The 25,496-nt window shown below is 36.8% G+C and overlaps 1 protein-coding gene across 1 annotated transcript in view; it reads left to right on the top strand.

Moving 5' to 3' along the window:
• EPRS1 (glutamyl-prolyl-tRNA synthetase 1) overlaps positions 1-25,496 on the top strand; it is a 46,770-nt gene that overhangs the window by 4,535 nt on the left and 16,739 nt on the right. The window contains exons 3-20 of the mRNA XM_054392753.1: positions 3,622-3,721; positions 5,621-5,777; positions 7,407-7,546; positions 8,191-8,285; positions 9,674-9,800; positions 10,318-10,510; positions 10,729-10,900; positions 12,339-12,572; positions 14,072-14,156; positions 14,495-14,554; positions 16,905-17,015; positions 18,519-18,655; positions 19,472-19,679; positions 20,121-20,233; positions 21,132-21,249; positions 21,371-21,742; positions 24,625-24,855; positions 25,153-25,418. Of these exons, the coding sequence (XP_054248728.1) occupies positions 3,622-3,721; positions 5,621-5,777; positions 7,407-7,546; positions 8,191-8,285; positions 9,674-9,800; positions 10,318-10,510; positions 10,729-10,900; positions 12,339-12,572; positions 14,072-14,156; positions 14,495-14,554; positions 16,905-17,015; positions 18,519-18,655; positions 19,472-19,679; positions 20,121-20,233; positions 21,132-21,249; positions 21,371-21,742; positions 24,625-24,855; positions 25,153-25,418 (2,919 nt within the window). The remainder of the gene's footprint in view (positions 1-3,621; positions 3,722-5,620; positions 5,778-7,406; positions 7,547-8,190; positions 8,286-9,673; positions 9,801-10,317; positions 10,511-10,728; positions 10,901-12,338; positions 12,573-14,071; positions 14,157-14,494; positions 14,555-16,904; positions 17,016-18,518; positions 18,656-19,471; positions 19,680-20,120; positions 20,234-21,131; positions 21,250-21,370; positions 21,743-24,624; positions 24,856-25,152; positions 25,419-25,496) is intronic.

The raw sequence follows: 25,496 nt of genomic DNA, 5'->3' as shown, positions 1-25,496 counted from the left end.
TTTTACAGGTTGTCTTTTGCTGTACCTAGTGTTGGCAATGAATTTGTGATTTTTGAAGTGAAGCAAGAGAAATGTGGCAGGTTGTGTTAGGACTTAACTGGTACAGCATTGATAATTTTCAGTGTGTTGTGTACATGTGGGATGCATAATGGAGAGTTAATTGGATATGTTTTAGTTGCATGAGAGTGTTTTCCCCTTAAGAAGCCATAGTCAGATTTTGGTTTCATTTTTCTTTCACAGCTTAGGCAGTGTGTGTATATACATACCAAAAGATACTTGTGCAAATATACACCACTGTGATACATGAGCATGATCTTGGAATAATACAAATTTGCTTTGAAATAATATTTTATTAAATAATTTTATATTACCATCCCTTCTTCCCAATGAATTGTTGTGGTGCTGAGGGGCATGGGTTTAGCACAAAACTTGGTAGAGTTAAATAATGGACTGTATGATCTTAGAGGTCTTTTCCTACCAAAATGATTCCATTATTTTAGCTGTGATGGAAATGGTCAGAAATGTAAAACAAAAGCAGTTCTGCACCTTGGACAATTTGGATAATATCTAGAATCATGGCTCCATCAGATGGAAATTTTGTGTGTTAATGTCTTCTCATCCCTGGTGTTATATTATGTTTAAGAAGTTATTCTGAACCTCGATATTGCATTAATTTTCTCTTGCTTGGTTGTATAATAATTTTTAAAATTGATTCTCTATTTTAAAGTCTCTTAAAAGTGTATCTGTAACTCAAGAAGCATCAGCTGAACCTCGTATTTCAGCTAATGCTTTTGGTAAATGGATTTCATGGCATCAGTTCTGCTGAAGCTATCTTTTTTGGCAGGACTTGAAATTCACTTGGGATATTTCAGACGTTTTTTTAAGGAAACCATTTGTTCTAATGACTTTACTTGAACAAGAGAGAACATTTTATTTGCTCTTTTTCTAGGTTATCTTTTGAAGCGCGGTTAAAGTCTGACAAACTTTTTAGCTAACTAGCTGAAGCTTAGCTGTCAGCTAGTTGGCTGAAAAGTTTGTCACTAATTTGACATGATTTTTATTTTAAAAGTTATGTTTGAAGCCTTAGCTTCAAAACTTCATGGGGTAATAGCTCCTGAACAAACCACTCTGCTAAATGCTGATGGCTTTAGGGAGTGTTTTAGTACATCTGCTTCTTATCAGATAGCAAACTGCAATACAGCTTCCCAGTTTTGGGTTGTGAGCACATGCATGCTTCAGTGCAGTATTACTCTTCAGCAGATGTATCTAACCTCTGCACTGAATTTAATTCTGCCAAGCTTTTTACACATTAATTCAAATAATGATTTATTACAATTGGAGATTCTGTGTTTTCTTTGATTTTTTTTTTCTGTTTGTTTGTTTTTCCTTCTCCCGTCTTGTTTTCTGTTTCTTGAATGTTTGCCCTGTTACATAGTATGGTATTTTGCTTCGTTTTTGAGAGACATGGATTTGTTTAGTCTGGAGAAGAGGAGGCTGAGGGCAGACCTCATTGATTTCTACAACTACCTGAAGGGAGGTGGTTGTGAGGTGGGATGGGTCTCTTCTCCTTAGTAGTAGATGATAGGATGAGAGTAAATAGCCTGAAATTGTGCCAGGGGAGGTTTAGGTTGGATATTAAGAAAAATCTCTTTGCTGAAAGAGTGGTCTGGCATTGGAATAGGCTGCCTAGGGAGGTGGTGGAGTCACTGTCCCTTGAAGTGTTCAAGAAATGTGTGGACCTGACACTTTGTGACATGATTTAGTGGCCATGGTGTTAGGTCAGTGGTTGGATTCAATGATCTTAGAGGTCTTTTCCAACCAAAACAATTCCATCCAATGATTCTATCTTTGCCATTGTCCTTGTTCATTCTTCATTCCTCACCTCTGGAGCTGGCAGGCCTTGCTGCAGAGAGAAACCTTAATTTAATGTTTTGTAACTAGCTCAAGGAAATGAGGCTAATTAGCACTATGTGTGAGTGGAAGTAGATCTTACTTCTTTTCTCCCCCAAGAAAATAAACAACTTTTTTAACACAAATAAGGTTTTGCTCAGTAACATGTTCAAATTTCATATGTTTATTCAATTTTGCTCAAGTATTCAAGAGTATTTGGTTTAGTATGAACTCATGAAACACATTTCACATACTTTTTGTAGATGCAAATGTAGTATACACTTTTTCTTCAGTTTGAAAAAGAATCTTTAATATCTTATAGCAATATGAAATTATGGTAAAACATACTTTGTATATTTTTATGCATGTGTATGTTTAGCTCCCCACTGTGGCTTTTGGTTTTAATTTAATTTTGGGGATCTTCTTATACTGAATCTTAGAAGCTTGAAAAGCTAGAAGCAAAAAGAACTGCAGATGAACTATGTTCTTTAGGGTTTAATGCAGTTAACCCAGTGAGACTGGATGATCCATTTGTACTAAATATGAGACTTATTTTGATTGTTATTGTGTCAAGAAGTCATGATGTATTTTATCTTCTATTCCAACTTTTTCAGAAAAGTACATCTTGGTCAGAACTTTCATTGATTTTTTTTTTTTTTTTTTTGAGGGCAGTAAAAAATCCTGTTTATTTTACAGAGGTGTAGGTGTGACAGGAAGTACAGAATAATGACAATAGAATTGAAACCTTGTTGGGACAGATTGAGTGGAACAGAACACTTACAGAAGCTCTTTTTTGTCGATGTTAGTGCTTGTTTAGAAGTGATTTTTGTCATCTATACTTATGTGGGACTGTGGAGATCAGTTTTTTTAGTAGTAGTTTGCTATCTTCCTACAATTATCTGGAGAATTGATGCTTCTGTTGCATTATTCTTCTGAATCTCTTTAGTAAATATTAATAAAAATTTTCCTACGTATCCTAGCTAAATTAAAGGTAGATTTCTGGCAGTATGCAACTTTTTATAATATTGTGTGTAAGGCAGAAAAGGAAGATAAAAACCTAGAAAGAAGTATGCTCTTTGGAAAGCCTTTTGTCCCCCGATCTATTGAGAGTTTTCAACAGAAGAATAGGAAAAGACTCCAAATTCCAATTAGTCTTTTATCTAGAGAAGACTGGGTAAAAAACCAGAAATGTAGGCAGCCAAGTTTGTTAAACAGGGATAGTCTCTGTGAATTGAGTGAAGTGAGTAACAAATGATCAGGTTTTCTCCTCTGATGCTAGCATTAAAACCACAGTGGAGACCTCTTGATTCCTCTGTAGATTCTCTAGGAATTCTCTTCAGAGTCAACTTTCTTGTATGAAAAGAAAACAAATGTTAATTTAGCTCTTGGTATTCCAGAAAGTATGTAGCCCAAGTTATACTTGCACAATCCATCAGATGTGCAGAGAGAGTTTTATCCTTTGAAAGAATTAAACAGAATTTTATTATAGTTCCTATCTAAAAATGGTTCTATGTTTAGAAGCTTATTTGTGATAGAAATACAAGGACTGATAAATTATTTTCCTATATTTTTTTTTTTTTAATTTAAATCTGATGACTTGGTACCTGCTTGTTCACTCAGAAATTTAGTGTTTGCCATACACTGTTTCTGCTCCATGTGTACAATTAAAATTGAACCAGAGGTAGTAATTGAATATATCTTTCTCTTTCCTGTTTTTCTTTCTTTTTTCAGGAATGTTTCATTTACTGATGTGAATTCAATAGCTCGCTATCTGGCTAGAGCTGCTGGTTCTGCTGGGTTGTATGGTTTGAATCTCTTGGAACACACTGAGGTGAGAAGAAATTGTGCCTCTCTTGGGTGTTTGGTTTGGTTTGGTTTTTGATTTGGTTTTGTTTTGTTTTTCTTCTCTCTTCTTCTTTGTTTCTTTTTCTTCTTTTTGCCTGTGATTAAAATTTTTGGGTTTTGTTTTGGTGTTGAGTGTTGGGTGGGTTTTTTGAACTTGTGTTTGTTGTTCCACATTTTGTTGTTAGACTGAGATTCCAGCTAAGTTTTCTTACGCTTATAAGGAAATAAATCATAAATCTGATCTTTGAATGGGTTGGTCTCTCCCACCCTTGTATCAGCAATTCCTAACATGAGGATTCACTCGTACAATTCAGGTTGGGAGGTGTTACCTGCAGTTTTCCATCTTTACTTCCCTGAGCTGTGTTGCTATCAATTGCTACCTTGTAACACTTCAGTGTAACTCCAAGGAAAGTTGTGTTGCATTGAAATACAGAATTAGTTTTTGCTGTATGTGATGGACAAAAGCCACCCCTGGTTTCATTCAGTGAATACATTCTGGACACAGATGGACCTTGTGCCAAGTCCTCTATTCTATAATGCTTCGCTAGTGGTGCCATGAGGGCACTGAAATTTTTGTGCCAAAGAGGGAACTTTTTGGTCTTCTCTGCTTATGCTGATTACAAAAGGTTATTAGGAACTGTGGATATGGTATAAAATGAAAGCAAGTTCTTCCTCAGTCTAGCTCAGAATAATCATATGCTGAATTTTAAGTTGGTAGCTGAAATTAAGAGATAAATTGAAATTTGTTCCTCTGAAATTTGGAGAGGGACCAAAGGACTCGACTCAGCTCTTTTTTACAACTATTTGAAGCTATCAGTAGTCACTCTTCAGCCCGTAAAGCTAGCTTCATGAGAAGTGTTGTCTTAGTATATTGCTTGTATTGCATTTACAAAGTTGTAGGTCATTTAGTTAAATTTTCAGACCAAACCCCTTGTTTTTAAGTTAAGTCCTGAGACCTCTGCAAACACAGTTTAAGGACTGTTATTTCTGATAAAATATTTCTTTTCACTTTTGTACCTTTCAAAAAATAAAGTTGTAATTTGAGAAGTACAGTGACAGCTGCATTTGTGGTGCAGATACTTTGGAGTATAACTGGAAGTGGCTGAGCTGAATTCTATGCTGGTGTAATTACATCTGTGCCTGCCACGTTGACTCGAACATTGGAAGGAGTCCCAGTGCAGTTTACAGAACACTTGCACATGAAATAGGGACAGAGAGCTAGAATACACACTTAGTCTCTGGCAGGATTTAGGGATTCAGTTTGTAGACAGGGCTACATTATTAACCAAGGGACTGATTCTTATTTTGTTGTTGTTATTTATGTACTAAGATACATGTCCCTTTATGGAAGAAGACTTTTTTGGGGGGCGGGAGGGCGCAGAGAGAGAGAAATGAGGTGGGAGAGGGATTTGATTTGCTTAAACCTAAAAGATGAGACACAGAAGATAGGGACTGAGGGAAAGGTGTTACACTTACCCAGAAGCAGTAGTAGCAAGATCAATTAGGACACAAATGTGTTATCTAAATAGTTGAAGGATAATGATGATAATTATATAGTATGTTGATAAATAACTACCTAAGAACTGCTGATTATTTTTACCAGTGGGAATAGCTTAGCTAAAGTTGGTGTTTTCATGGGTTTGAATACATCCTTAAGGAAGAAATTAGTAATTTAGTATAGTTCTGGGTGAATGTTCCAGTATATTTTATTTTAAATGTTCTTTAAGCATATATTATGATTTATCATCCAATATACTTAATGCTAATGTTCCAGTTAATATTTTATGTTCAGCTATTAAATGGATTGTGTATTATTTAGTTTTTTTTAACAGGCTGCTTTCTCATTCCTTTAGTAATTTTACTATCTTTTGTTGCTCAAAACTAGATTGACCATTGGCTGGAGTTTAGTGCCACAAAGTTATCTACAGCTGGCCAGTTTCTTTCAGCGGTCCAAGAGCTCAACCACTGCCTGTCTCTAAGAACATACTTGGTGGGAAACTCCCTGAGTCTTGCAGACTTGTGTGTCTGGGCTGTACTAAAAGGTATCAGTATATCACAGAATCACAGAATGGTAGGGGTTTGAAGGGACTTCTGGAGATCATCTATTCCACCCCACCACCAAGGCAGGTTTGCCTAAAGAAAAGGTCACACAGGAACAAATCCAGGCAGGTTTTGAATGTCTCCACAGATGGAGACTCTACCACCTCTCTGGACAAGCAATGAATGTATACCAGGAGTCTTGAAATTTCCTTTTTTAGTGGATCTTAGTAGCAACTCTTAGCTGTATGTCAGGCCATATACTATTGTGTGTACTGCTTTGGCTTGTGAATCAGTATTGATAGGAATAGTATAGCTTAAGAAACCCTAGAGGTTTTTTTTTTTAGTAATTGTTTTTAATTGGTTTACTTTGTGCAACTACTTAAAAGGTAGTTGTAGTGAGGTGGGGAAGGGGGTCTTCTCCCTAGTATCAGGTGATAGCACAAGAGGAAATGGCCTGAAATTGTGCCAGCAGAGGTTTATATGGATATTAGGAAAAGTTTCTTTAGTGAAAGAGTGGTCAGGCTTTGGAATAGGTTGCCAAGGGAGGTAATGGACTCACCATCCCTGGAAGTGTTCAGGAAACATTTGGACAAGCACTTCATCACGGTGGTGTTAGGTTGATAGTCGGACTCAATGACATTAAAGGTCTCTTCCAACCAAAACAATTCTATGATTCTATATGTGGAAACACAGATAGGATTTTTTTCCCACTACTTTTCTGTTAGCTGTAAGAATGGAGTCTTTGTAGCCTGTTGCCTAAGTACAAAAATTTGCTGTGGCCCAGAGCTTGTACATGCTTGTACATTCCATGATGTTATCTTAGCAGAGGAAATTTCTTTGACATTTAGTTTGAATTACTACCAGAGGTGTATGTTATTCTGTGAAATACATTAAAAGAAGCTTTGATCTGTTTTAATGGGTTTAGTATTACATACTTTTATATAGTATTACAAAGTTTTATATTCTTCTAAGTGTTTCTGTAGTTGATAGGTGTCAATCTACCATTCAGCATTACCAAACTCCTCCTGAAAGTAAAAGGCATATTCAAGATTAAAAGCTACTAGCTTTTTGTATTTTTTTAAAGTTGCTTCTCTAGAGAGAAAGCTGAATGAAGTGTGCTTCTTTCATTTTTTTCCCTTTCCCTGTCAGAATTTTTCTAGTGAATTTGTGTTCTTTAAAAATTAGATTGTGGGATTACAGCCTCTGAAAAATAAAATGTAGTATTGATACATGCTTCACTCTAGATAAAAGTTAGAAACATCAAATGTAAACACACTAGAGGGATATCCTATATTTCTGTTTTGAAAAAATAAGTTATTAAATTTAAAGTGAAGTGATACTAAAAAAAAAAATATATCTATTCCCTGGTCGTCCCCTCCCCCTCCCCCCGCCCCCCCTTTTGCTTTGTTGAATCCAAGAAAGAATGCTGTGTATTTTGGGTCTGCAGAGAGTTTATTTAATTTGCATTTGAATTACTCATGTCCCTATGACTAAATGTCTTTTCAGAAGAGAGAATAACTGAGTAGATTTTTCAAAATAATAGTAATATTTTTTAGTCTTAAAAATTGCTGTTGGTAATCATTCCTTTTGTTAAAATTTAGTAACTTGAAAAATGATTTGTTTTCTAACAGATAATAACGTATGGCAAGAGCAACTGGAACAAAACAAAGCTCCTGTCCATGCAAAGCGATGGTATGGCTTTCTTGAGGTACAGCCTGCTTTTCAGTCAGTAGGAGCCAAGTGGGCTTCTGGTGCACCAAAAGTTAAAATGGTAAGATTTACCTGCATCATCTGAAGACAGTAGCTTTATTTTTGTGAATACTCTATAAGGCAATTTCTTCTTTTTTTTTTTTTTTTTTTTGAAGTTAGAGAACTGAAAGTAATTGGTTGTACAATAAATTAAATCTTTGTAGACTCTTATTTAAAGTTGTCAATTTCATATTTAGAAAGGCATGAGTAGTGTAGTTTGGTGCTTAAATGGAATAATGTAAAAATGGCACCTCTTAGTCACTATATCCAAAGAACAGTGCTGCCTGTTTTTTCTGAAGAGAATCTTGAGATCCTGATAGACCTGCAAAGATTGCAGTCTTAGGTTGATTGAACTAGTTGATTGCATTTAGAGTAGGAGCACTGAGATACAGTAACTTGGCAATTCTTTTCTTCTTTGGAATAAATTAAGTAATATGGTGAGACTTTTAAGTCCTGAATCAAATTTGAAGACAGAATAGCTTAAAACTCCAAAATTAATCTTGTTTTGATGTGCTGAAAGTAATGTGAAAGTTGCGAAGAGATGAATTTGGGATCCAGTGTCTGGATCCAATCTGGTTTGAGAGGGGGCCCTGGTGCAGAATCTGTTATCTAGAGTTTCGTGTCTGAGTAATGCAATCTGTAATTATGTCTCTGTCAATTTTTAAGGCAACAGAAAAGAAAGCAGATGTTGGGAAGTTTGTTGAGCTTCCTGGTGCAGAGATGGGAAAGGTCATTGTAAGGTTTCCTCCTGAAGCAAGTGGGTAAGAAATACTTTAAGAAGGTTCTGTTTGTGTTTTTTTTTTTTTTTTCTTAAAAGGAAAACCAAACCAAAACAAAAAACCCCACCAGCTTTGGTGAGGCTGTTAATCAGCTTAGCAGATAAGACTTTTAAGCCAAAAGGATATTTAAAGCTTGGAATAGGGAAGTTAGTTGCCAGCAGGTGACACGGTGCTGTGCAGCAGTGGGATGAGGAAAAACAGAAGGATATCATTTGCGTGGATCATAGAGGTGAATGCACTGATGAGAGCTGGAATGTGTAAGTTCAGTCTTTATGAGGTGGGTAATAGGACTTGCAGTGCTTCTCAAGGAAGCTTAGATTTGAGAAGGGAAGGTTTAATGAGACAGCCTCTCTTCAGGAAACTTGACACACATGTGTAATGGAGGCCTTTGGCCCAGGAGTCCAGACTATATGTAGTCCCAAAACACAAACTCAAAGATCACAAAGCGGAGGTGTGATGAGACAGTTTTTCATTTTCAGCCAGCTTTTAATTTTCTCTTTCTTTTTAGAATTGTCTGATGACCTGTAGGATTTCTGTGATTGCATTTCTTCATTAAACTGGCTGTTCAGTGCCATGTGACTTATATAATAGTGTTTCTTACTATCTTAGTCCAGGATAAACTGGTGCTCAAATACTGTATGTTTTATATTATGTGCATGTATGTGTATCACTTAAACTGTTCTTCTGTTACTTTGATAGCTTTTAGTGTCTGAAATCTGGTGTTTGCTTAAAACATTGTTCTTTAGGGACACTATTTTTAAATTTTCGGGGGGGATTTATTTTCATTTTGTGGATTTGAGTTTTTTATATTTAGTTTAAATTGCCTTTTTAGCTTACAGTAAAAATACACAGCAATCAACATTTCAGAAAATTCCACTCTTCTGAATGGGATAGGTTCAAATTATCTGGTAGCTACTACTGAGGATCATCAAAAGTTGATTTAAGTTAGTCTATAAAAAGCTGGAGATTCACAGATTCATAGAATGGTTTGGGTTGGAAGGGACCTTAAAGGTCGTCTAGTTCCAACCCTCCTGCCATAGGCAGGGACACCTCCCACTAGACCTGGCCTTGACACTCCTAATTTACAGATTTAGGTATTTTTAACAGTTAACTGATAAATGGTAGAGAAAACATCATCTACTTTTATAAGTGTATAGCATTTCAACAAATACTCTGAATTAGTTTTATTTGTTAGACACAGGTATTTTCATTTTCTCCTTCCCTCACAATAAACAAACACACAAAAAACCCCAAACCAAAACAAAAAACCCACCAAAACACCACCAACAATAAAAAAATCACAAACCCAGCAAACAACCTCTAGCTGAAGTATTGCTAGTGTACAGATTTATTTTTTATTTCCTTTTTAGGTATCTGCATATCGGTCATGCCAAAGCTGCCCTGCTGAATCAGCACTACCAAGTTAACTTTAAAGGAAAACTTATTATGAGGTTTGATGACACAAATCCAGAAAAAGAGAAAGAAGACTTTGAAAAGGTATGATAAGAGAGCAGGGAAACCCAGGCACTGTATAGCTAATTGAAAGGTAAATGACATGCACATCTGCTCTTGCACAGGTTTTTTTTGCACTGTATTTTTGTTGTATCGGTCTTACACTTAAGTCTTACCCTTGGAAGAAATTTCCGTCATGTTTGCCTTAAAAAGCTTCGAGTCCTTTTACTGGTAGCTTTTTTCTTCCCTTTCTCCAATATTGATTCTGCAGCATGTAGATATGCAAATACTTGCATTACATTGTTATTTTCATTGTATAAATACTACTTTGTCCATAACAAGTAATTTTTTTCAGCTTTCATCCCAAGTCTGATCTCACATAATTATAGACTGTGAATGAATGATAAGTGCCTGCCTCTCTTTTCTTTCATACATATTATTCTTATGGTTTATCCTTCCTGCACAGTGAGCATTAAAAACACCACATCTGGCATAAAGAGGTTAGAGGTTTAAGAAAGTTAGCTTTCCTGAATATGACAGTATAAAATTTCACACTTTGCAGGTTATTCTTGAAGATGTTGCAATGCTGCACATCAAACCAGATCAATTTACATATACCTCAGATCACTTTGAAACAATAATGAAGTATGCTGAGAAGCTTATTCAAGAAGGGAAGGCATATGTGGATGACACTCCTGCAGAACAAATGAAGGCAGAGCGCGAGCAAAGAGTGGAGTCTAAACACAGAAATAATTGTAAGATATTTTAAGTTTCCATCTTGCTTGCTTATCTTCTTAATTTGGCAGTAATACTTGCTTTATTAACAAAGATGGATGAGGTGACTAATTACTTATCTGTAAGATCCTTGTCTATAAAGACAAGGGTGGCATTGCATTGTTACTGCAGTAATAAACCATAGTTCTGTATCAACTTCATAGTACCTTAGAAATTTATTGATTTTTATTGTTCCTAGGTGTTAATAAGAATCTGCAAATGTGGGAAGAAATGAAAAAGGGAACAGAATATGGACAAACCTGTTGTCTACGAGCAAAAATAGATATGAGTAGTAACAATGGATGTATGAGGGATCCAACTCTTTATCGTTGTAAAAACCAGCCTCACCCACGTACTGGAAATACCTACAAGTATGTCCACTTCTTCCTTGTGTGGCCTGTGCTTTTTTGCTCTTTTCAGGGCATTTACCATTCCTTAGTAAACTTCTTCTAATACCTGGAACCTGCTAGCATTTTTCAGCTAAAATACGTAATGAGTCTCTTAACTTTCTGAAACTTGTTCAAATTATTTTTAAAACATGCAAGTCAGCTGTGAATATATCAGTTTTGGTCCATAAATATATTCTATGTCAGTGAAGAGCTTTGAGTCAAAATGTGAATCAAGAGTTAATGGCTGTCTATCGGACAACAAAGCTGTTTGCTCTAACTCTTGTAGCTTAAACAGAACCCTGGTAACTTTACCTTGCTACAGTTTTATATTGCTGTGAAACATCGTTGCTCTACTTCCTTGAGTAGCTGCTTCCATTTTCACAGCAACTGCTCTCTTTGAGCAGAATGAAGAATGACTGCATTGTGCATTGAAGTAAGCCTACCCAGAAGTTCAAAGCTGTGGTTCAGTGCTTGGTTGAAACCTGTTTGCAGCTATACCTCTCACTTGTTGGAAACCTTGATTTATTATGTGTATAACAGTAAAACTGTCTGTGGGTGGGGGGTTGTTCTTTAATATGAAAGTGTTGCACATTATTCAGTGAACTAATGATTCTTTTTGATATTTAAGGGAAATGCCCTGTAAGTCATCATTTGTTACATCATCATTGATATTAAGTCATCATAAGTCATCATTGATATTAAAAGGAACATTAGCAGTGTAGGATTTTATGTTTTTTTTTTTAGTTTTGAATATTAAGGCTATGATAATTAATTCATTGAAGGCTTTTGTTGTTTTAAAAATGCATTGTCCTCTGCATCTTTTTATCTTGTTGTGTATGTGCTGTTTTAGTCTTCATCTGAATGTTTTCAGAATGCTGGGTAGGTAGGTGGATAGGTGGGTAGGTAGGTGGATAGGTGGGTGGGTAGGTGGGTGGATAGGTGGGTAGGTGGGTGGATAGGTGGGTAGGTGGGTGGATAGATAGGGTACACCTCATTGCTCTCTACAACTACTAAAACAGAGGTTGTAGTGGGGTGGGGGTCAGTCTTTTCTCCCTAGTATCAGGTGATAGAATGAGAGGAAATGGCCTGAAATTGTGCCAGGGTAAGTTTAGACTGGATATTAGGACGAATTACTGAAAAGTTGGTCAGGCATTGGAATAGATTGGTCAGGGAGGTGGTGGAGTCGCCGACTCTGGAGGTATTCAAGATATGTATGGACTTGGCACATTGGCACGTGGTTTAGTGGGCATGGTGGTCTTAGGTTGGACTCTATGGTCTTGGAGGTCTTTTCCAACTGAAAAAACTCTGTGATTGTAAATATTTCTAATATATAAATATAAATGATGCTTAGTTAAGATGTTTATATGGGAGGAAAGTGTTTTGTTTATCTACCCTGCTAACTGAAGGCTTTTATTCTCAGGGTTTATCCCACATATGACTTTGCCTGCCCCATCGTTGACAGTATTGAAGGTGTCACACACGCATTGAGAACAACTGAATACCATGACAGAGATGAACAGTTCTACTGGATCATTGAGGCACTGGGCATAAGGAAGCCCTATATATGGGAGTACAGCCGGCTAAACCTCAACAACACCGTGCTCTCTAAGAGAAAGCTTACGTGGTTTGTCAACGAAGGGCTTGTGGATGGATGGTATGTTGCATGCTTATGGTTCAGCATTGTTCCTTGAGGTACTCGTGACTGATGCACCCATTCTGTTTTGGACAGTGCTTAGACATCAAAGCAGCATGAATGAATATTTAAACAATATTTAAGAACAGCGATTAATTACAGCAGCTTCTGCATGTACAATGTGTTGTTTACTGCTCTACAGTAACTGTGTACATACATATTCATATCCTGTAATAAACACAAGGTGGCTTATTTTTGGACTCTGGCTCTTGCTACTGCTGCTAATTGCACATTTTCCACTCTTGAGTCATCAAATACATTTCTGAGCAGTGCCAGAAGGGAGCTTGATTCTGATCCTAGTCATCTAGGCAAATCTGGCCTACTTCCCTCCTGTCTGCCACCCCCCAACCCACCTTCTGCTGAGTGTTTTGGTTTTTTTTTTTTGTGTTAATTAGATTTCTATAAATAGTACTTGGTGGCCTAGTACCCAAAGTAGTTTTCCTAGAAAGGCTGAGCCTTGGCTTTTCACTTCTGCAAGTAGTTTGAAGTTTAGAGAGGTGCCTTTATTCATTCCAACAATGGAAGCTATGGGAGCACACCATCTGAAGTCTTCTGCTCACAATAGAGGAGTCTGAAGAAATCCATGGATAGTGCTAAGTCAGACAACTGCTTGTTTTTCCTGAACTGGTTTTAAGTGATTCTGTGCTCAGCCTATGGGAGTATCATTTTACACAAGATCCTAGTCTGCCTGGTTGTCTTGCTTAGGTGTGCCAAGTGTGGGTGAGGTTTCTTTGTTTGTTTTGTTTGTTTGGGGTTTTTTGTTTGTTTGGGGGGGTTTTGTTTGGGTTTGTTTTTTTGTTTTGTTTTGCTTTTTTTGGTTTGGGGTTCTTTTTTTTTGGGGGGGGGGTGTTTGGGGTTTTTTTGTTTTGTTGTTGTTTAGGTTTTTTTACCTTTTTCCTTTTTAGAGGTGCAGCTGGTCTTCTCTAAGCCTCCCTGTTAGGTCCTTGGCAAGATTTGATTTGAGTTCCCACAAAGACATATTTTACATTTCAGATTAGACCTTTTTAGTTGTTGTATAAGAGAATAAAATCACAGAATTCTGTCACAGGTTACTGAGAGAGAGAACATTGTCATTGTCACTCAACTCTTTCTGGTTTCTTTTGAGAAAGAAAGAATCAGTCCTTCTTGTTCAAGGTTCCATTGTGCAGATGCCATTGAAGTAATGTGATAGGGACATTACTTTTTGCCTTGACAGTTTTTGAGGAGCAGGATTGAATAAATGTGGGAAAAGAGCTACTTCACCATGAAGTGACTTCCCTCCCTGGGTTGTAGTAGAAGAAAACGTGCACCGTATGTTTTATTTGGATAAGAGCTCAGTCTTCTCTCTCAGTTAGGTGATCTCATCTAGCAAAATACACTGAATCTGTTCCCTTCATGTGTGGCACTAACAGTAAAGTTTTTGATTAGGGTAACTAATAGAACTTAGCCTGTGACACTGATGAAATTCTGTCTTCTACTAGGGATGACCCAAGATTTCCCACTGTGCGTGGTGTCCTAAGAAGAGGCATGACAGTTGAAGGGCTGAAACAGTTTATTGCTGCTCAGGTGAGTGTTCTCTTCTGATTCTTTGAATCTCACTTAGCAAGGACAAGTTTTTATGAAGTTGCAGTTAAAGTACTGCCACTGGGAGGTTTCTTCTTTTGAAGGTTTGCTGCTTTCATGGTTACTGCTTCAACGATATTGACACCTATGAGCAGGTCCTGGCAAAATGGGGTAGCAGGTTTGTTACTCTAAAAAGTGTTTATATTGCAAGCTCAAGATGCCTTTCCAAACCGTTTTGATGAGTGCCAACCATAGAAGGTTTATAGTCTTTAAAGAACTTTGTTTTAGTGAGTCTAATAGCTAGAACGTTTATACTAATATGTGTTTGGTTTTTCTCCTAGGGCTCCTCTCGATCCGTTGTGAATATGGAGTGGGACAAAATTTGGTCCTTTAACAAAAAGGTATGCACTTGCTTGAATGTGGTGCTACTCTTGATACGCTCTTTCTGGGATGTGTAGACAGTCCAGCATTCATTGGAGTGCTTATGACAACAACTAGCAGTTGCAATCATTTGGCACACTTTCAGGAAAATGGAATGTCCCCCTCTTTCTAACCTGAACTAGCACTAATCCTATTGATTCTCCTACAATAGTGACTTGCCTTACTTAGTAGTATGGGGAAAGATAATGATATTTGCTGTGAATCTGATATGAAAACTGCATTTCATTTTTCTGCTTTCAAGCTGCGAGCTATCTGTAAGAAGGTATTACTTAACGCTTTCTACCTTAGCTTATAGCTTACAGTGCTGTAAGCATACATAGCATAAGCTATCATTTTGCAGCTTCATAGCACAGTCACATTTGCTTATATAACAGGAGCTCTACAAACCCACTGAACATGCATTATTCCTACTTTTTTAACAGCCTACCCATTTCTGGTTTGGCTTATTTGTTAACATCAGCGTAGACCTTACTCAATTTGATTTACGTTGGCCGCTTTTCCTTTCTGTGGCAAAAGAACTAATGCACTGACTATGTAGACACAGCCAGCACTGCTGATGTTTCTGACTGAACATCACTTAAGGAATATTGCATCTTGACATGGTTAGTTGCTTTTTGGCAGCAAATGCTTGGACACTATAATAAGGCGAATTGTTATAATGCTGATTGCATCTTTTGTGTGATTGTGGAAACACCTGTTATTTTGCATTGGGATTCCTGCTTGGTTTTGCTTAGGTAGTACTCAGATCTGTTCATTTTAAGTAGTTTTTGCTTGTTTGGCATGTTTTTGTTTTTTGTTTTTTTTTTTTCTCATGTATTTTGCATTTGGTCTGCTACATGCACAAAGGTTTATGAATTGGTTCTTTCTGTTGCTGCATAAATATATTTATTACTAAGAATTGGGTTGTGGGCAAAAATCCACAGTGGATTGTCAGGAATTACTTTTAATTGACTTTTAAATTGATTTTCCTAGATTTCTGATTCAACTTCTTGGACAGTACCTTAGCCAGTTTTATTTACATGTATCTGTGCAGTTAGCTTGCTGACTGCAATGTGAACAAACCCAACTGGTTGTATGCAGGTAGTTCTGACCTCAAACATCTGAGAGCTTATATTTTATATATTATCCTGTAAGTGTGCTACTGAGAGGTGCTACTCAACACCTCTGATCTGAGGAAGGAGTGTGAGCTTTAAGGACTAAAATAAAAAGACTGGTAATAACATTGTAAAATTCACTCTGTTTTAAATTTTGATATTAAGTCACATAATACACCTATATTTTGAGATACCTACACAAATCCTTTTTTAAAGTGTGTATAGCATTTAGGAGCCTTTCCTCAGTGGCAGAATTTACAAATGCCTTACTTAATATATCATCATATCACCTTACTTGCTAATGTCAAGTAATTAGATGATAAATATTTTTTCTCTAAAAATGTAGTTTTTTGCATGAGCAGAAATAAACTAAGGAGAAGAAACTTCACTTTATATTAATAAAAGCACCTGTTTTCCTTTTGTGTTAGTGTTCAGTTAAACCACTATGTCGCTGGTACTCCTTTTGGACCTAGACAAACTATTTTACTTAAAATATGTTTTCAAGTACCTCTGAATACTTTGACAGACCAGTATTTCAGGTTTGAAAAATGCTGTAAAAAAATGTATCATCTGAGTTTGAAAATGGGCAATAAAAATACAGAAAGATATTCTAGGTACCTGTTTCTTGCTAAACTCACCTTGTAGTAATCCTGATGGAGTCAGTGTCACAGCGTTGCCTTATTATAGTATCTAATGCATCTGTATCAAAATTGCAGGCTTCATTGGTGCTTCTCTATAGCCAGGTCTGCCCCTGATTCTGCTGGAGTAGATGGCAAATGAGTATGGGATCAGGTGCTGCTGGAAAAGGAGCAAACTGCACTGCGAAATTATTGCTTTAAATTCAGCTACCCAGAAAGAAAGTGGTCCTGATGTAATAGTCTATGTGAATAGTAAAACTATAAAAGAACATTTTTCTGTCTTCCATATCAGATATTAGCTCATCATTTTAGTTATGTCCAGTGTCAGTAGTACACAATCTGTAGTTTTTACTCAAAGTATTTCAGTAAATAGGGGGAATTGTGAATTATTGCCACTGTTTTCTCACTTTTTCTTCTTCTGTAGCTTTGGATTAAAGTCGTATAAAGCAAATATAGAAAAATGCAGTAACATAAAGAATACCAGTTAATATTCCTTTTTGGTGGTGGTTATTTTATACAACATCTTAGTTCTCTGTCAGTGTCATGTATTCATGGTCTACCTCGTTTGTTTTCTGTAGGTTATAGATCCAGTAGCACCTCGCTACACTGCCTTGCTGAAAGATGCAGTGGTCCCAGTAAATATTCCTGAAGCTCAAGAAGAGATGAAGGAAGTGGCTAAACATCCAAAGGTTCTCACTTTACTCTCTTCACATTCTCTTATTGTAGATAAGTAAGGTTGGAAGTATCTTGACTTGAAGCAGTCAGCAAGGAGAGTCCTTCTTTTAGCTTGCTCAGATAGCATGAGACAAAACCAAGGTGTAGGTTTTTTTCACAGAATTGTCTAAAACTGAGCAACCACTAAGCATGTTCATTTTGTTAAGAGGATGAGTGAAACTGTAAAGAAGTAGAATGCATATAGACAGTGCATTGAAAGGCCTCTGGGAGTTTTTAGAAGAGGTGATATGTTACAACTACATAGTGATGTTTAGACTGTTTTAATTATTTTTTTTATACTAACTTTCACAGAGAAATTAAAATAGAACATTTTATTTGAGCTTTATGGGTATAATACAGTAGATAGTGCTTCTCCAAAAGTGGGAAATGCAAGAGATTTTTTTAAAAATAGTTCATATAATTACAGTTAGTTAGAGAAGTGGTACTAACCTGTTAATTCTACCAGTCTCCGGATTTTTTTAATATGACTTTTAAATTTAGATGGCAAATAGTTATCAAGAGTTAAGAACTTTTGCTAATTTGATATGCTGTTAGTATCCAGTAAATAAAATAATATCCCTTGAGAAAGGGAATGTGCTACTGATACAATTCACTTTTGTCACTATAATTAGGGAAGCTGCTTTCCTTTTGAGTATGGCATCTCAAACTCTAAGTTTCACAGAAATCATCCCTCAGATACCACACTATACTGTGTGAAGTGAATATTGGTGAGGCTTTGCTTCCCTTGTTTTTATATTGTTGCTGTGAGTATTCCTGTAATCATTTCTTGTAACTGAGAGGTGGATGTCTGGTTTGCTCTCATAACCTGGCAGATAAACCAAGAAGTAAATTTTGAGTCAGTTGTAACTCTCAAAGGGTCATGAAGTCTGAAGTCTGAAGTTTGGTCATATGCAAGCCAGCATATTAAAACAGTGATACTAAACATGCTGCTTCCACTATATAATGAAATAAGTACTGACCAGGGGAATAAATTTCAAAGTCCTGATCAGCTGAAGAGGTCTGAACTCCCAGCTGCCTGCCTTGTTTTTAAAAGAAATATTTATTTTCAGATTAACCATAGGAAAAAAAAAAAGGCAAAACTGAGAGTTATGAAATGATTTTTTGAAGGAATTTGCATAGCAAAATGGAATCTTGAGAAAAACTTTTTTTTCCTTTGGTATCTGTAAGACCTTAAAGATACTTGGGTCTTGATGGAACAAGATATGCTATCAGTTGTGTTTAAGGTAGTATTTGATAGAAGATACAATTTTTTGGGTGTACTATCAGAGGAATGCATGCAACACTTGTGAATGAGAAACCTGAGAGAGTTGTGAAAAAGTACTGTAACTTTGTACTACTGATGTTGTCCATGTTCTATCTTCATGTATCTTCTAAATTAAGTGTTTTGGTACTGCATTAACTTTAATTAGTTTATATAAAAACAATCTTTCCTTTGAAATTAAAATCCTTTTTCACAGAATGCTGATGTTGGGTTGAAACCTGTGTGGTATGGCTCCAAAGTCCTGATCGAGGGTGCAGATGCAGAGACCCTGACAGAAGGAGAGGTGGTTACATTCATAAATTGGGGCAATATTGTCATCACCAAGTTAAACAGGTAACATGTTTATTGGAGATTAAGGAAGTTTTTACTTTTTTAGCTTTTTGTTGATTTTCCTCTTAATAGGTTGCTTGTAACACTGAAATATTAATGATTGTCCATATATGTTTATTCTATGATTTTGTATATGGATGTCTACTTTGAAACATGCCACAAAACTGCATTTTAGCATAGAGTATGTTTTACTCTAGATTCAGGTATGAAATTACCAGTCAATCTTAATACCACATGTCCTTCTCATCCAGTGTTCTCCCTGTTTCTGTGGTAATATTTCCACTGTGAAACAGCTTTTTCAGACAAAAAATAACACAAAACAAAACAACAAAACAATAATAATAAAAACCCCAAACAAAACCACAGACAAACAAACAAAAGGCACAAACAAACAAAACACACAAACCCAAACCCACCTGGGATTTTTCAGCTTTCACTCTGTAATGAATACTGCTTTTTTTATACTAAAAAACTAAACCTATCACAGCTTCAGTCACTGAACTGTTGAGGTAGGGAAGGAGACTTAATGTCATCATCATGTTTTTGAAGTGGTTGTGTTGAGAGACAGAATAGGATGAGCTGGGATAGAGGATCTAAAAATGCAGAGGTTTTTTTCCATGTTCTTTACTGTCTTGATATTTAAAAAAACAAAAGGGAAGTTCAACAGGAGTGAATATAATACTTCAGTCCTATGTCTGCCACCTTTCAAAAATGACCTCTGAACACTGGTTTTTTTTCAGTGAATCTATTGACAATCTGTAGCATAAAATGAGAACTAATCATTTAAGTTTTACTCTTGTAATTTGTGTTTTCTTGTAGAAATTCAAGTGGAAAAATTGTGTCCATTGATGCCAAGTTGAACTTAGAAAATAAAGACTTCAAAAAAACGACTAAGATCACTTGGTTAGCAGAAACTCCACGTGCACCACTCATCCCAACTGTCTGTGTTAATTATGAGCATCTGATCACTAAGCCAGTTCTAGGTAAAGATGAAGACTTCAAGCAATATATCAACCAAAACAGTAAGGTAAGCTATCTTTTTGTCCCCTTCATTCTACAGTGTGTAATGCTTGGCTTTGGGGTTTTTTGCCATCATTATTTCTAGTTCCTTTGTTCTTTTAATTTGAAGTTTTCAATTGTTAAACAAGCAATAATTTGCTGGTTTATCTAGTTTCCATGTTTTCTACTTAATCTCTGATAATTTCAAACCTGAAAATTGACTTGTGTTTTTTCTCAGATGTTACCTGGCTTTTGCACATCTGGGACCCATAGTTTGAGGTTTTGTCTTGATGCATTTTTATGATCTGCCATCTTCTTGCTAGTGCTTATTTTGCTGCTGCTGGAACTAACTAACATTTCAACACTTCCAAAATAAGAAAATCACTACTATCCTTCTACAGCTGTACTGCATTTCATATTCTTTCTTGTGCTCTGTTAGATTTAGACTGATTTCTTCTAACACTTGCAGCAAGAAGAAATGATGTTAGGTGATCCATGCCTTAGGGACTTAAAAAAAGGGGACATCATCCAGCTTCAAAGGAGAGGATTTTATATTTGTGATCAGCCCTATGAGCCAGTGAGGTAAGCTACCTAAGAACAGTCTGGCTTCACAGAATTGGTGATAGCTTCCTGTGTTCTAATGTTTTCACACAGGTATTGGCTAGAGGGATGTTACCTGAAAGTATTTCCCCATTTACCATGACCTTTCTGTGGAATTTTCTGCATACTAGCATGGCTTTTGACTTGTATATTCCTATGTCTTCAAGCTGTCTAAGCCAAGTACACTTTTTACAAGGGCTTGTTGTGACAGGATGAGAGGGAATGGATTTAAGCTGGAAGAGGGTAGATTGAGACTGGGTATTAGAAAGAAATTCTTTACAGTGAAGGTGGTGAGACACTGGAACAGGTTGCCCAGGGAGGTTGTGGATGCCCATTCCATGAAAGGTGTTCAAGGTCAGGCTAGATGAGGCCTTGAGCAACCTGGTCTAGTGGGAGGTGTTCCTGCCCCCCGTGGGGGAGGGGGCTTGGAAGTGAATGATAGTGAAGGTCCCTTCCTACCCAACCCATTCTATGTTGCTTTTTGACACATGCTGCTAACCTGGATTTAGTAAAGAGATTTGATTTCCTTGTAATTCTAGGTATACAAATTAGGAAACAAAATGTTACAGAATAAAACAGACATTTGCCCAATTAGAGTGTGCACATACTGCTTAATTGTAGCAGTTCTTTAGCAAGTTACCAAACACCTGAATTACACTGCCTTTCAACATAATATTGTAACATAAAGAACACTTGTACCTAACAAGAATCAATGCAGATCCCCAGTTACCTAATTTTGGGTCATTACAGCTGAGTACAAAGAAAAACGTGCAGTTGTGCAAGGGTGTCTTCTAGAAGGAGTATTATCTTTTTTTCAGTAAACTTTTCATATGTCTCTTGTCCTTCCTTTATTGTTTCTTCTGTAAATCCTGTTTTGTAGTCCTTACAGCTGTAAAGATGCCCCATGCATTTTGATTTACATCCCTGATGGGCATACTAAGGAAATGCCAACATCTGGGTCAAAAGAGAAGACCAAAGCTGAAACTGCAAAGAAAGAGGTAAATTTGTGTTTTGGAAAAGTGATACAAAATGTATTACTGTACGCCTACTACTGTACAAGATTATCATGCCAAGCACTTGCCTTTCTTCTTTTTTATTTTTTTTTCCTTCATTTTTAAGGCTAGTTCATCTGTAAAAGGAAAATCCACTTCACTTGTTAGTGATACCTCAACTCCAACTTGTACTCCATCTGAAGGTCACCTGGTCATTTACAACAAGGTGTCTGCACAGGGTGATATAGTCAGAGACTTGAAAGCTAAGAAGGCACCAAAAGAAGATATTGATAAGGCTGTGAAACAGTTGCTGGCCTTGAAAGCAGAATACAAAGAGAAGACAGGTCAGGAGTATAAGCCTGGAAATCCTCCAGTACCTATAACTGAACAGTCTTCAAAGCTTCAGATGTCTGGTACCTTGGACAGCAGAGCTCTGTATGATAAAGTAGCAGAGCAAGGAGAAGTAGTCCGAAAACTGAAAGCTGAGAAAGCACCTAAGGTGGGTGATTTAAACTAATGATTTTTTTTTTTGTTTGTATTTGCACAGCCCATTGTCCTTTCTCTGGAGGTGCATGGGTCCTTATGGATTTCATAGTGATGATTGTTTGGATTGGGCTCTGTTCTGTCAAGGCTTGTTCTCCAATATTTATCTTCTAGCTTTGTGTGATGAAGTTTGTGTTAATATTCATAAAGATGCAAGTAAATTCTTACATTTTTTTAGACTGCTGTTCTGAAATGTAGACAGGATTCACTCCAAAGTATGAGTTAAGTTTCCAGATCTGGTTCTTGGGGTTAAAATGTCCTGCAGTATTTATTTATTTAACTAAATATGGTCGATTGTATGACATCATAGAATTGAGTTGTTGCTATTTAGACCTTAAAACCAAACCAAACAAGACCCCAAAAGCAGGAAGGAAAAAAAGAAAATAAAGATCCAAATAGTACAGATATTTTGGAGTCATCTTCCCGTCTGTAGCTGAGCACAGAAAACATAGCTACTGGTAACTGTGTTCTTTCCATTCTTTCTAATGCAGGGCAATAAATGATGGAAAATAGTACACTTTGGTTAAATATTGTTTATAGCAGTATCTTTATTTGGGCCATAAAGCCTAAATAAGTAGGGAGATCTAAACTAATTTATTGTTATAATTTTACTTAGGAATATCAAGGTTGTAATTTAACAGGAGTTACCTTTGTTAAAGTAGGAAACTAGTAGAGAAAGCTTCTTTGAGCAGCTCTACTAAATAGTTAAGAAAATGGAGTAGGTGTGCATAAACTTCAGGTCTTTACATGAAAATATTTAAGGTGCACTTGAGAGTCTTATTTCTCTGTATCTTTGTTCCTCTTTTTTCTGCCCTTTCCTTTCTCTTTCAGGATAAGATAGGTGCTGCTGTGGAAGTCCTTCTAGCCCTAAAGGCAGAATATAAAAAACAGACAGGCCAGGAGTACAAACCTGGAAGCCCACCTGTGGTCCTTGTGCCTCCTCAGTCGTCTTCTGTTTCTGTTCTTCCATTCCCATGTCCAGTAGACAACAAATCTCTGTACAGCAAAGTAGCTGAGCAAGGCGAAATGGTCCGCAGACTTAAATCGGAGAAGGCTTCAAAGGTGTATTATCAGTGAATACTTCTGACCAGAACAGTATTTTCACTGCAGACTCAAAAGCTAACTAAAGGTTTTGTGGAACTTGAGGAGCAAAATATCAACAAATACTTCCCAATTTCATGAAGTGCTTTCCCCAGTTCTCTTCAGCTGATGATATGGCTGACTTCATGAGTCCTGTGATAGGGCACGGAAAACCTGGAAAAGAAATAAAAATGTTCTTTTTTAGTGATACAACACAAATGAAGCAGAATGTAAGCAGTAACTTGAAAAAAAGGGCTGTAACTTGAAAGCTAGAATGGCAATAATAAATCTGGTAGTAATTTGATAGCAGCCAGGAAACCTTTCTTTATTCAGATTGAGTATTTGCTGCCCTTCTCCAGTGTACAAAGTCTGCTGGAGGGAGCTAAGCCACCCAAATGGAAAGAAATCATCCCTTACATGTACTACCTGATTCAGTCCTTTTATGTCCAACTTGTAGGTGTTCTGCTTAAAAATCTTTACCACAGAACTCAATGAAAAAGTTTCACTAACAAGTTAGCTCTAGAAGTTTTGTTGCAACAGCTGTGTTAGTGCCATTCTAGTAAAGATTATGTTATCTTAGCTATTGTGCTGCATCTCTGTTATTTCTCTCTTTATCTACAACTGCTGTTTTCCCTCTCTTGCTTCAGGAACAAATAGATGAGGCTGTGAAAATTCTTTTAAATCTAAAAGCAGAATATAAACAAAAGACAGGTCAAGAGTACAAGCCTGGAAATCCACCTTCAGCTCCTGCTTGTATATTTCCTACTACGCTTCCATCTTCCGGATGTTGCAATAACTTGGCACCCTGTAGCTTAGTGGATGGCAAAGCACTTTATGACAATGTAGCTGAACAAGGGGAAGTGGTACGCAGACTCAAAGCAGAAAAAGCCTCCAAGGTATAATAGTAAACAGAGAGTAAGCAATTATGATTCTTACCACGTTTTGCCACTGGGGGGAAATCTTTCACCAAGCAATTTATCAAACTCCCTTTTGTCTGGGTCATAGCTTAGCCATCAAACTCTCATGGTCTAATAATGGCCCACAAGGGGACTCTGATGCTGGATAATTTCTTGATTTTGAGATGTAAATTCTAAAATCAGCTGGTGTAGAAAGTCAAACTTAACATCTCACATCTAGATGAATAGGCACAAGCATGGCAGAGGTCAACCCTGCAGAAGATTGCAATGTATTTTACTTTTTCTTGATGTATTTGGGACAAGTGAAGATAGAAGTGTCTAATATGCCACAGCAGCAGCAGGACTTTTCAAAACTTGACAAATCCAGTTGCAATTGTAGAAACAGGACAGGAACAATTGTAGGACAGGAACAATTGTAGAACAAGAGACAACCATGTATATTTTCAGCAGCTGCTTTTTTTCCTGCCTCTATTTCTACCTTGCAGAACTGATTTTGCTATTGATTTTTTTTTTTTTTTTTTTGCTGATTGATTTTGCTGATTTTGTTGGGGTTTTTGGATTATTTTTTTAAAAGACCTCTTTTCTGAAACTGATTTTTTTCGGTGTAGGATCTGCTGCAACTATTAACAGGTTATAGGTGGCCAAGTGGACTAGGGGAACATCTGGTACAATGAGACAGCTCTCAGACATACTCTTGTTGCTTGGGGAAGAGCTATTAGTTGAGTCCCTCCCTGATGATGAAGCACTGTTTGTTGCAAGATAGAAATTTTATTTTCTTAGCCTGAAAATCAATACTGCTTTAATTCTTACTAGTATATCTTGCTATTTTTCCTCTGCATAGGATGAAATAGATGAAGCAGTAAAACTCCTTCTTTCTCTAAAAGCTGACTACAAGGAAAAGACTGGGCAGGACTACAAGCCAGGACACCCACCAGCAGCTCAAGGTGCTTTGCCTCAGGCATCAAACACAGTACCCAGTGGTCCAGACACACCTGAAGCTAAAGCTCTGTTTAGCGAAGTGGCTCTTCAAGGAGATGAAGTTAGGAGACTGAAGTCAGAAAAAGCAGAAAAGGTAAAAATACTGTAAATATTAATCTGTGGGAATTAGAAATGTGCATTTAGAATAAGCAGCGTTTGAATTGCAAGATCTGAAATGTATTTAATGTACTGAAAATTGTTCCTGTCAGATATGGTCCTTAAAATGTTAATTAATGAAAGTATTGGGTTTTAAGATAGTGGGTTTTTATCCCCAGCACTGTGTGGATGTCCACAATGCCATACATAGATCCTTTATATATTTCTTTTTCTAGAATTTTATTCCTGTCATTTCTGTACAAATTTGACTTTTATATTTGTGTTGTTTTTCAAGGAAAAGATAGATGCAGCTGTAAAAGAACTTCTCCAGTTGAAGGCCCAGTATAAGTCTGTTGCAGGAGTTGAATATAAACCAGTTTCTGCTAGTGGTGTTGATGACAAAGACAAGAAGAAGAAAGAGAAAGACAACAAGTCTGAAAAGCAGAGTAAGCAACAGAAGCAAAATGATGGCCCAAAGAAAGAATCTTTGCAAGGACAGAGTGGTAATGAGCTCTCCTCAAGTGGATCAGGAGAGGGTCAAGGCCCTAAGAAACAAACCAGGTAAAGATGTGATCTGTAATCTATTTGCTAGAAACCTCAACTGTTTGCCTCTGTTCAGATTTAGAGTTTTAGAGGCTG

The sequence above is a fragment of the Indicator indicator genome, chromosome 2 (genome assembly GCF_027791375.1).
Source record: "Indicator indicator isolate 239-I01 chromosome 2, UM_Iind_1.1, whole genome shotgun sequence".
Taxonomy (NCBI): Eukaryota; Metazoa; Chordata; class Aves; order Piciformes; family Indicatoridae; genus Indicator; species Indicator indicator.
The sequence above is the reverse complement of the archived record's forward strand: the minus strand, read 5'-3'. Positions and strand labels throughout refer to the sequence as shown.